Genomic DNA, 11,483 nt, shown 5'->3' with positions numbered 1-11,483 from the left:
GTGAAACGCTCCTCCTATGGATGCATGGATCTACAAGCAGCGCTCGAGTCATGCCTACCTAGGTACTGTTCTACACACCAAGGCACTCGGCGTGTTTAATCTGAGTTCTACCGACAATGGGTACAGAAAATGCTTTCAGGACACGATAGGGTAGCTCTGTGTGTGCTCACGGAATAATTAGTTGGGTGATTCGGGTGTTGATGTGCCAAGTAGCGAGTGTTTGAAGCTCCGCCTGCAGTACGCGTGCATGGCGTTTGCCAAGTTAGGCTACTACGAGTAATGTTTCCAAATGCAGCCACTGAGGGCCTCAAACGATCCATCAAAGGCTAACGTCACCGGTTCCAGGGTCTATGGAAGCCAAGTGTGATGTGGAACTTAAATGTAATCCGTAATGGCGAGAGGCGGAACCGCATGGGAATGATGCGCAGTCAGTGATATACCTAGGTTGCTTAGACCCATATTCCGATTACTCCTCGCAACCATGCAGGTACGCGACTACCGAGCGAGGAGAAGGCCGGAACGGCATGCTGGGAACGAGGCAGAATCGCGAGGAAGCTCGGTATAGACGACTGCACCGAAGCAAAGCGCTGGATAAGCACGTCATTTTTCCGCGATGCCGAGCTATCTCCGGCATGTGCCAGACAGTGCTCCTGTATGGGAGCTGGGACGGAATCAAGCTTGCGAATGGCTTGCTGGCCGAGGCTGGAGGGGTCGAAGTGGGTAGCGGTCAAGGTTTCATTGAGCGTCTATCACTACACCGGACAAGATGCGTATGGCTTGGCTAGCCGTCCCACGTGCCTCGTTGGCGTGGGACAGGGCAAAAAGGTTTTATACATGTCTGAGAGATGCGGTAGGCAGTGGGGCGGGGCGTCTTACCGCGGTGACAATTTTAATCGTGTCGCACATGGGGTGCTTCCGTCGGCGAACCTTGTCAGTGCCCCTCCATTATCTCCCCGCGCCATGGAGCTCTGGCCAGGTCGTGGCATGCAGCTATCCATGGATAGCTTGGTTGCTTTTCAGCTGGCCGACGGGGTCTTTGCACCGTGTTTCCATCTGGCTTGGCTGTGTGGATCTGTTTTGGGATTAAACTCGCGCTCTGCAGCTTTGAGCGTGTGAGTCGTAGCAAGTAGCAGACCCTGGATATCCGATAGTCGGTACCATAATAAATTGGCGCTGTATCTGCCCTCTTCTGCGGCTCCAGTCCTCCCTCTCCCCCTCTCTCTTCCTCTCCCTCTACTCTTTCTCTCACCCAACACACATAGCCGTCATTCGACATGACGACACTTGCAGTTGACCAGAATGCCTCGTCGGCCATTGACGATAATGACTTTGACGAGGACCATGGCGAACACCACCCCCACAGGAACTCGGTCCACCACAAGCTGCGTGCAAGCAGCTCCATTATGCAGCTGAAGAAGCTCCTCGGTAAGTCGTCGGAGCTCAATGGCTCATCCATTGCGTCCCGGGCGCTCTAACAGCTCTGCCAGTCGCCAACCGAGGAGAAATCCCCATCCGCATCTTCCGAACAGCTCACGAGCTGTCGCTGCACACTGTGGCCGTCTACAGTCATGAGGACCGCCTCAGCATGCACAGGCAAAAGGCTGACGAGGCCTACGAGATTGGTACCCGCGGCCAGTACACACCTGTCGGCGCTTACCTCGCGGGTGATGAAATCATCAAGATTGCGGTCGAGCACAACGTGAACATGATTCACCCGGGTTACGGTTTCTTATCGGAGAATGCAGAGTTCGCGCGGAATGTTGAGAAGGCTGGGCTCATTGTGAGTTTTACCGCTTTGTTTACGCTATGACGAAATTACGTGGAGGGGTCGCACATGCTATCCGCCGCTGTTGAGCCTATCGCTCCCGCACAAGACGAGGCATTGGCGGGGCCGATCAACAAGCAGCCCGGCGCCGATCATCGCAGCCAGCATGGCTTTTGTTCTTTACCCCATGCAACATGCGATTCATGCTTACTTTTTTATTTTAGTTCGTAGGCCCCTCTCCCGACACCATCGACGCACTCGGCGACAAGGTCTCGGCGCGAAAACTCGCCGTCAAGTGCAATGTCCCAGTTGTACCAGGAACCCCTGGACCCGTTGAGAAGTTCGAGGATGTCAAGGCCTTCACTGACGAATACGGCTTTCCCATCATCATCAAGGCCGCTTTCGGTGGTGGTGGCCGTGGTATGCGTGTAGTACGCGAACAGGAGACCCTGAAGGACTCGTTCGAGCGTGCAACCTCAGAGGCCAAGTCGGCGTTCGGTAACGGAACCGTCTTCGTCGAGCGCTTCCTCGACAAGCCCAAGCACATCGAAGTCCAGCTTCTCGGTGACAACCAGGGCAACGTCGTCCATCTCTACGAGCGTGACTGCAGTGTCCAACGTCGCCACCAAAAGGTCGTTGAGATTGCTCCCGCAAAAGATCTTCCAGTTGAGACCCGTGATGCTATTCTTGCCGACGCTGTCAGGCTTGCGCAGAGCGTCAAGTACAGGAACGCCGGAACTGCCGAGTTCTTGGTCGACCAGCAGAACCGTTATTACTTCATAGAGGTTGGTATTCTACACTAGTATGTACAGAGCATACTCACTAACTGTTCTGCAGATCAACCCTCGTATCCAGGTCGAGCACACCATTACCGAGGAAGTCACCGGTATCGACATTGTCGCCGCACAAATCCAGATTGCAGCTGGTGCATCCCTCGAGCAGCTTGGCCTGACTCAAGACCACATCTCCACACGAGGCTTTGCCTTCCAGTGCCGAATCACCACAGAAGACCCCGCTCAGAGCTTCGCACCCGATACTGGAAAGATCGAGGTCTACCGCTCTGCTGGTGGTAATGGAGTCCGTCTCGATGGTGGAAACGGTTTCGCTGGAGCAATCATCACACGTAATTACTACCTACCCTTCTTCAGCTAGATGCCTTTGCTAACCGTCCCGTTTGTAGCTCACTACGATTCTATGTTGGTCAAGTGCTCTTGCCGTGGTTCCACATACGAGATCGTCCGCCGAAAGATGCTACGTGCTCTGGTCGAGTTCCGTATCCGTGGCGTCAAGACCAACATCCCCTTCTTGATCAAGCTCCTCACCCACCCCACCTTCGTTGATGGACAATGCTGGACAACCTTCATCGATGACACGCCCGCTCTCTTTGACTTGATCGGCTCCCAGAACCGTGCCCAGAAGCTGCTCGCATACCTTGGTGACCTCGCTGTCAACGGCAGCCAGATCAAGGGCCAGATCGGCGAGCCCAAGTTCAAGGGCACTATCCCCATCCCTGCGATCCACGACAACAACGGCAAGAAGGTCGACACATCCGCTCCCTGCACCGAAGGATGGAGGAATGTCATCCTCAAAGAGGGTCCCGAGGGATTTGCAAAGGCTGTTCGTGCCAACAAGGGATGCTTGATTATGGACACCACATGGCGTGATGCCCATCAATCGCTACTCGCAACTCGTGTCCGAACTGTTGACTTGCTCAACATCGCCAAGGAGACTAGCCACGCTTTCTCCAACGCTTGGGCTCTTGAGTGCTGGGGTGGTGCTACGTTCGACGTCGCCATGCGCTTCCTCTACGAAGACCCCTGGGACCGTCTCAGGAAGATGCGCAAGCTCGTACCCAACATCCCCTTCCAGATGCTTCTCCGTGGTGCGAACGGAGTCGCATACTCCTCGCTGCCCGACAACGCCATCTTCCACTTCTGTGAGCAAGCCAAGAAGAACGGTGTCGACATCTTCCGTGTCTTCGACGCGTTGAATGACGTTGAGCAACTCGAGGTTGGCGTCAAGGCTGTCCTGAAGGCCGGCGGTGTTGCCGAGGGAACAGTGTGCTACAGGTAAGTCTTCTTTATACCAGAACTACGTATACGACATGTACTGACTCAACATCCTAGTGGTGACATGCTTAACCCCAAGAAGAAGTACAACCTGGAATACTACCTGGATGTTGTCGACAAGATTGTCAAGATGGGAGCCCACATCCTGGGTATCAAAGATAGTGAGTCTTTCGATATGCGATATACACGTAAAACATGTACTGATTGCATCCTTAGTGGCTGGTGTACTCAAGCCCCGTGCTGCCCGTCTTCTGATCGGCACCATCCGCGAGAAGTACCCTGACCTGCCCATCCACGTACACACCCACGATTCTGCTGGAACTGGTGTTGCATCTATGGTTGCCTGCGCTGAGGCCGGTGCGGATGCTGTTGATGCCGCCATCGACAGCATGTCCGGTATGACATCGCAGCCCAGTTTGGGCGCCATTCTCTCGTCTTTGGAGGGTACCGACTTTGATGCTGGCCTGGACGCGCATATGATCCGCAACCTGGATGCATACTGGGCGCAGCTTCGTCTCCTCTACTCGCCCTTCGAGGCCGGTCTCACCGGACCTGACCCCGAGGTATACGAGCACGAGATTCCCGGAGGCCAGCTTACCAACCTTATCTTCCAAGCATCGCAACAGGGTCTTGGTGAGCAATGGGCTCAGACCAAGAAGGCGTACGAGCAGGCCAACGACTTGCTCGGTGACATCGTCAAAGTTACCCCCACATCCAAGGTTGTCGGTGACTTGGCCCAGTTCATGGTCTCCAACAAACTTTCCTACGACGACGTCCTAGCCAAGGCCGAACAACTCGACTTCCCGTCCTCCGTCTTGGAGTTCTTTGAGGGACTCATGGGTCAGCCATACGGCGGATTCCCAGAGCCGCTTCGATCCCAGGCTCTCCGTGATCGAAGGAAAATGGACAAGCGCCCTGGTCTCTACCTCGAGCCTGTCGATATCCCCAAGATAAAGGCTGAGCTCAAGGCCAAGTGGGGCGACGCTACTGAATGTGACGTAGCATCATACATTATGTACCCCAAGGTCTTCGAGGACTACAAGAAGTGGACCACCAAGTACGGCGACCTCTCCGTCTTGCCTACCCGCTACTTCTTGGCGCGCCCTGAGATCGGCGAGGAATTCCACGTCGAGCTTGAGAAGGGTAAGGTTCTTATCCTCAAGCTCCTCGCCATCGGTCCTCTTTCCGAGCAAACTGGTCTGCGTGAGGTCTTTTACGAGATGAACGGTGAGACACGTACTGTGACCGTCGAGGACCAACACGCCGCTATTGAGAACGTGTCACGGCCCAAGGCCGACCCCACAGACAGCAGCCAAGTCGGATCACCCATGTCTGGTGTCTTGGTCGAGGTTCGTGTCCACGACGGCAGCGAGGTCAAGAAGGGTGACCCTGTTGCTATTCTCAGTGCCATGAAGATGGAGATGGTCATCTCGGCACCACACTCTGGAAAGGTCAGTGGTCTTTCAGTGCGTGAAGGCGACTCGGTCGACTCTGGCGACCTGGTCTGCAAGCTCGTCAAGTGAGCACATTACATGTGGGATTGGCGTTGTTTAATGAGATTTATGAAATGCAAGACTGGCAATGAATAAATAGTAACGAAAGAACCATGGCGCTGGGGTGCCACTTGAACTTTTAAACATGTTCATCTGCTGCCTTCAAGTGTGTTGTGTGCTCAATATACGTAGCTCCGGCGTGTACAATGTTTGTCATTCCTGATCACAACCTAGCGACGATATTGTCACGAGGTAGTCACTCGTGTTCTCTATTAGTAAGCTTATAGAATGGAAGACGTTGTCTTTGTCTACTCGTCTCGGACATTGGTACACGTAAACATACTCCTATCAGTATGACTGAGATGGAACAAGAGCAGGCACATGCATCCTGTGACTAGTACACAGTAGAGACCGATCTTTGCACAATTTCGACTTGAGTCATGTGCTTGTGGAACTGCGGAGAAGTGTCCGACTGTTCAAATATTACCAGTGGTGTTGCGTCTGTGTATTGAACTTCGGTGGTTGATACACCGAACCAAAAAAAAAAGCCTATCTATGGACCCCAGACTCCAGGAAATGCAGCATGGCTAGCCTAGACGAAACGGCCAGCCTTACCCGTTATGCAGGTGCTCTTGAACCGAGCTCCAAACGCCCAAACGCCCATGTCAGATTGGAATGGATCCACTAGACCGAACCGCACTCGGGTGATGTCGGGATGGGCATCTACCCCATGGCGCCAAAGTCAAGCTTTCTTGCTACCTTGTCCGCCCGGCCATTGGTAGGCGTCTCTCCTCCTCTCCGCTTGAGATCTTCGCCCATGGCCTTTGCCCCACCGCCTTCTTTGGGCAAGTTCTCCTTCTTCGTGGGGCGGGGTGCGTTGGTCCACCATTTATCCTCTAGCGCTTTCCGGGCAGTGTACCTCTTCATCGGGTCCAAGGTCAACAAGCCTCTGATGAAATCGCATCCATCGTCTCCCAGGGTGGAGAATTGCTGTTTCCACCAAGCGCGAGGGCGTGTCTGGCGGAAAGCCGTAGAGCCTTGTGGTCCGGTTTGTTTGTCAGGCGCGACGTAGTATGGGAGAGACGAGACACCTGGCCACGTCTCCTCGGTGGGCGTTCCAAACTTCTCGCAGATGACGGCGACTTGTTGGATGTCTGTGTCGGAGTAGAGGAACCAGTTGCGAATACACAGTTCTGCCATGAGGACGCCAATACTCCACATGTCGGCCGTGCCACCGTAATGCGAACAACCGTACAGCAGCTCCAAGGGACGGTACATGCGTGTGATGACCATGGTCGTCATCTTGGTCCCTGGATCGGCGAAACTCCGCGCAAGACCGAAATCGGCGAGCTTGACCGTCCCGTCGGCGGCAATCAGGGCGTTGCTACCCTTGATATCGCGATGTAGGACAAAGTTCTCGTGGCAGAACCAGATTCCCTGACACAGCATGTTCATCCAGGACTTGATGTCGGCCTTTGTATATGTAATCTCCTTGTTCTTCCATAGCTGCTCCAAGTCCCCCAGGGGGAGATGCTCGAGTACAAATGACAAGTTTTGGTCCTTGCTTGAGAAGACGTCGTGTAGTTTGATGACGTTGGGATGGTCAAGCTCGACGAGGAACTGCATTTCGCGCAGAGCGTCGGGGGCGATTCCGTTTGGGTACTCGGCGTTGAGCTTGATCTTCTTGATCGCGACGAGCTTCTTGGGATTGTTGACGTAGTGGGCCTGGAAGACGACGGCGTATGTACCCTCTCCTAGTTTCTTGCCCATGACGAACTGGCTGCGGACGCGGTCGTTCATTTGCTCGGCGAGGTCCATGCCGCTGTCTCCTGCCACTGGGGCCGCCGAGGGCACAGCTGGTGACCTTGTGGGCTTGGTCGTGTGGCTGGGAAGGGCGAGAGTTCTAGCCTTGGTCGCATCCTGGAAGGGAGCGCCAGGCGGGTTCGGCCGTGGGCTCAGGACAGCCGGTGATGCCATGGTGAAGGTTGTGAGTATGGAGAGGCGTGGTTCGGGTGTTGCAAGCGAGGACGGCGTGGGGAAGATGGCAAAGTACGGGCGTTAGTGGTTGCTCCACGGCTCTCGTGAAGTATGCGACCCAATCTCCATAGCGCAATCCTCGTTCTGCCAGATGGGTCGAGGTGGTGAGCGCGTAGTTGGCTGGTGGGCGAGTGGCCGCGCTCCTGAGACCGCGGCGGCCGCCATGCACGTCCCCCAAACATTTTGGCTTGGCCGCGCTTTTCAGCGGGGAGCTCTTCACCACCGACGACGCCTACGCTGTCGCACATTACATACAGTATGGCTACTTCCACGCGCGGACCGCCAGGCACCGGCGCCGTTCCCAAAGAAGGTATCCCAAACAGGACGTGAGTTGGTCTCTCCAATGCCCAAGACTAGGTACTGACGTCGGACAGCTTGTACGTGCGCAACCTCCCCGACAAGCTCCAAAAACAAGACCTCAAGCGGAACTTGTACATGCTATTTGCTACATATGGCGTCGTTCTCGATGTTGTTGCGCTCAAGACGATGAAGATGCGAGGCCAGGCGCATGTCGTATTCCGCGACATTGATTCCTCAACCCAGGCCATGCGCGCTCTGCAGGGCTTCACCTTCTTTGGAAAGGACATGGTGCGTCTGTTTCCGGCAGAGGAATTGCCATGGAACATGCTGACATTCGCAGCACGTCGCATACGCAAAGACAAAGTCCGACACCATAGCCAAGCTGGACGGTACCTACAAGATGCCCGAGCCTGAGCGTGAAGACGAGCCTGAACAAGCATCTGCACAGCCCGCAGGTTTCGGTGCTGCACCCGAGAAAGCAGTACCTGTAAACGCGCAAGACGCAGCCAAGGGACAGAAGAGAGGCCGTGAGGAGGAGGAAGAGGAGGAAAATTCGGACGCCGAGATGGAGATGGACGTGAGCGACGACTCGGACTAGATCTTGAAGAGTCATGGAAGAATATGATACCCACGAGCAACGACCAGAATCTAAAGGGCACTCCAGAAAGACTCGTTTGTTTGAACCATCTACGAATGTGTACGAGGAGACATCAGTGCTAGCCTGAGATGGTGCTGACCAGATCTAGACGCGTGCTGGTGAGCGGTACTGATATATGGCACGGCCGTGGACCCTGAATACCCTACGAAACGAGCAGCCCAGAAACATCAAGTTCTACTTTGACCATCAATCACAACACTCTTCGTTGGCCACCTCTCTTACCACGAAGCAGCTTGTTTTCTCCGACTTGTGCCGGATGTGTCAGATGGCCTGTTCTGTGACTTTGAGTGTCACACATGGACAACATATCAACCCGTGATAGTATGCACCGTCTTATTTCGTAGATGTTCTTGATGGGATTACAGTAAGTAGCTCAAAGATACTTTTTGGTGTCAGGTTCAATTAAAAAAAACGACTTTCGTCGTAGCCTGATAACCGGGCTTTGTTCTAATCAAAGGCTTTATACTCAGAGATGAAACTATGCATGCTTGTTCATGCAAGCGTCGAGCAAGCCCAGTAACTCAGACTTTCGCTCCTTTCCTATCCAGCTGCCGTGGATTGAATTGCTAACGATTATCCTCCATTCCTCCATGCTCAAGTTGAAGGCTTCTTGCACTGCGCAATAGTTGTTCAATATGTATCCGCCAAAGTATGCTGGATCGTCGCTGTTGATGCTGAACTTTACACCTGCCTCGAGGAATGTCCTGATTGGCACCTGGCTGACATTTTCCACAGCCTGGAGGCAGACATTGCTCAGCGGGCAAACAGTCAGGAGTACCTCTTCTTTCACCACTCGACTAAGCAGTTCCGGGTCTTCTGTGAGACGAATACCGTGGTCGATGCGTTCGGCGTGTAACGCATCAAGTGCTCCGCTAATGTACGTTGGGTCGCCCTCTTCACCCGCGTGAGCTGTCCTCCGTAGACCTCTCTCTTCACCCTCGCGATACATGTCCACAAAGAGTTCCGGACGGAATCCAACCTCCGATGAGTCCAGTCCAAGTCCAGTAATGGCGCGCTCCTGACTATCGCTCTTGACATTAAAGTGGCCGCCCTTGACAGCCAGCGCCATGGTCTCCGCTGCTAAACTAGCGGGCAAATGCCTCAGGAAACACATGATCAGACAACTCGTTATTCCCAGCTCTTTCTCCGCCCGCACCCTTGCGGCATTGAAGCCGCGTACTACGACATCAAAGTCAATTCCTCTTTCCGTATGGCTCTGCGGATCGAAGAAAACCTCTGCATGATGAACTCCGTCCTTGGCAGCAGTCGTGAAATACTCCCATGCTAGCATCTCAAAGTCCTCTTCGTGCACTACAACTGCGATGCCACGGTAGTAGTACGCCAGGAAGTCATCGAGGTTCGTAAAGTGTGAATAGCGTTCTGTGAGTGTTGCCGGGGATGTGTAAGCGACATCTTCAGAGGGCGATGGCAAGGTGATGTTGTTCTTGGACGATAGAGTGAATAGAAGGCTTGGACTGAGGCAGCCTTCTAGATGGAGGTGGTGTTCGCATTTCGGGAGGTCCGCCAAGAACGTGTGAGTGGGAGATTTGCACATGGTGGTTTGGTATGTGAAGAAGTTAAGAGTCTTGTGTATTGGAATTGTCAGATGAAGAGGTTTGATATGGATTTTTGGCTTTTTTCAATAGACGGGCTGTTCAGGGCTAGTTTTTATCGGAGTCTGACGGCGAGTGTCGGTGTTCGCCGGTCTTGCTGGGATAATGGAGATGCTCCAGCTAGAGGGTGGATCCCAGATTGGGCTTGCAAGGCAATTACGCTCCTCGAACACGTTTTGCAAGCGCGCAAAATTCACGCAAGGAGGGTACTTGTCGCGCAATTTCATCGTTGACCATGTACAAATGCCCATGTAGGCGGCAGGATTTTATTAGCGTTCAGGCTCTCGCTGACCGTGGCCTATGCGTAGTCTTGCCAAACTCTTCCAACAAACTTTCCTCCTCCGCATCCTCTCTGGTGGAAGACATGGTTCTCCTCCTGGCATTGGTCGTCGGCAATGTACAGTCACCTATGGTCCTCTCTCCGTCACCAAAGGTGCCCTTGAAAACGCTGTCGTAGCTGATCCACATGCCCGCAAAGATCATGGCACTGAGCTTTGCCAGCCACCAAGGCGACCGCCCCTTTTCATCCGACAGCTTCCTCCCCATGGTGAAGATGAACATGACAAAAGGCATCCAGATGGCCAGGAAAATCGCCTTTCCCATTTCCTGCTTCTTGGTTGTAATGGTGTATGTGCGTATGTTGTTTAGGTATTCCTGGTACTCGTCGGGAAGGTTGCATTGGGCGGCGCCATCGGTTATGAGCTTGAGGTATCGTGCCGAGGGCTGCGCGTAGCTGGGGTCGGGTCGCGTTACACGGTCGGCAGTTCGTTGGTTGGTTTCTTGGTCTACAATGGGCGCGAAGAGTGTGTGCGCTTTGAACGGCTTCGAATCAGGTGTAGAAGGGACGGTGTTGGAGGGCGGCAGCACGTGGCAGTCGACTAGGATATCTTTGTAGGCACTCCCTCCGCCCTCGGTGGCGATGATATGCGCATAATCAGAAAGCGTCACCTCGTACACGACGCCCACCAAGCCCTTGTGCCACCGGTCCTTGTTGTAGTCTGGCGCGACGGGCTCCCGCAGCGCCGTGTTGGCAAAACAGGGCTCTTTGTAGGGGATGCCGGGCAGATCAAACGTCAACCGCAGCGAGGGAACAAGGACATTGACTTGGGAAAGCGGACGGATGCCGCGCACGCCTCGGAAGGTTTCGTTGCACAGGTTGGAGCCATAGGCCAGGTACAGCACCGTTTTGGCCTTTTCCTGCACTCTTATCGATTGGTGCGACACGAGCTTCTCTGTGTCGAGGGGCGCGTCGGTCAGCGAGGCGTCGAGTCGCGCTTGGGATGGTGCAGGCACAGCTTCGAAGACGGCGGCCATGGTGGGATGGGATGTTTCTGTGTGCTGCTACAAACAACCGTGTACCGAACTGCTTCAAATATATGTACTGCGCGAAGCTTCCGGAATCACCAGTCCGCTGGTGATTTCGTCCGCGTGTCGGGCCCTACTACATCATCGATTTCTCAGCACAAGGCCGATGGCCCGAGCACAAGCCCCCGAAGGTCCTCACCGCAAGCTGCACGACGACACACATGCTTGCAGGGCCAGCTTACT

General features: G+C 54.3%; 5 protein-coding genes across 5 annotated transcripts; 2 read left to right on the top strand and 3 right to left on the bottom strand.

Moving 5' to 3' along the window:
• Positions 1–1,274: 1,274 nt before the first annotated feature.
• Positions 1,275–5,357, top strand: ACET3X_008310 (uncharacterized protein; the record flags this gene model as incomplete). Its single annotated transcript, XM_069454469.1, has 7 exons — positions 1,275–1,425; positions 1,488–1,780; positions 1,990–2,550; positions 2,603–2,888; positions 2,946–3,834; positions 3,892–3,995; positions 4,051–5,357. 7 exons carry the CDS (start codon positions 1,275–1,277, stop codon positions 5,355–5,357), a joined length of 3,591 nt encoding a protein of 1,196 aa, XP_069303912.1.
• A 693-nt stretch (positions 5,358–6,050) lies between these two features.
• On the bottom strand, positions 6,051–7,304 carry ACET3X_008309 (uncharacterized protein; the record flags this gene model as incomplete). Its single annotated transcript, XM_069454468.1, has 1 exon — positions 6,051–7,304. One exon carries the CDS (start codon positions 7,302–7,304, stop codon positions 6,051–6,053), a length of 1,254 nt encoding a protein of 417 aa, XP_069303911.1.
• Positions 7,305–7,622: 318 nt separating this feature from the next.
• ACET3X_008308 (uncharacterized protein) lies at positions 7,623–8,424 on the top strand (the record flags this gene model as incomplete). The annotated part of the gene is made up of 5 exons (XM_069454467.1): positions 7,623–7,690; positions 7,739–7,952; positions 8,005–8,241; positions 8,319–8,361; positions 8,411–8,424. The coding sequence occupies 5 exons, from the start codon at positions 7,623–7,625 to the stop codon at positions 8,422–8,424; spliced, it is 576 nt and encodes a 191-aa protein (XP_069303910.1).
• Positions 8,425–8,800: 376 nt separating this feature from the next.
• ACET3X_008307 (uncharacterized protein) lies at positions 8,801–9,877 on the bottom strand (the record flags this gene model as incomplete). The annotated part of the gene is made up of 1 exon (XM_069454466.1): positions 8,801–9,877. The coding sequence occupies one exon, from the start codon at positions 9,875–9,877 to the stop codon at positions 8,801–8,803; it is 1,077 nt and encodes a 358-aa protein (XP_069303909.1).
• Positions 9,878–10,211: 334 nt separating this feature from the next.
• On the bottom strand, positions 10,212–11,249 carry ACET3X_008306 (uncharacterized protein; the record flags this gene model as incomplete). The annotated part of the gene is made up of 1 exon (XM_069454465.1): positions 10,212–11,249. The coding sequence occupies one exon, from the start codon at positions 11,247–11,249 to the stop codon at positions 10,212–10,214; it is 1,038 nt and encodes a 345-aa protein (XP_069303908.1).
• Between the last annotated feature and the right edge of the window lie 234 nt (positions 11,250–11,483).

Source organism: Alternaria dauci, chromosome 8 (assembly GCF_042100115.1).
Source record: "Alternaria dauci strain A2016 chromosome 8, whole genome shotgun sequence".
In the NCBI taxonomy this organism is placed as follows: Eukaryota; Fungi; Ascomycota; class Dothideomycetes; order Pleosporales; family Pleosporaceae; genus Alternaria; species Alternaria dauci.
This window is presented reverse-complemented; position numbering and strand designations above follow the sequence as displayed.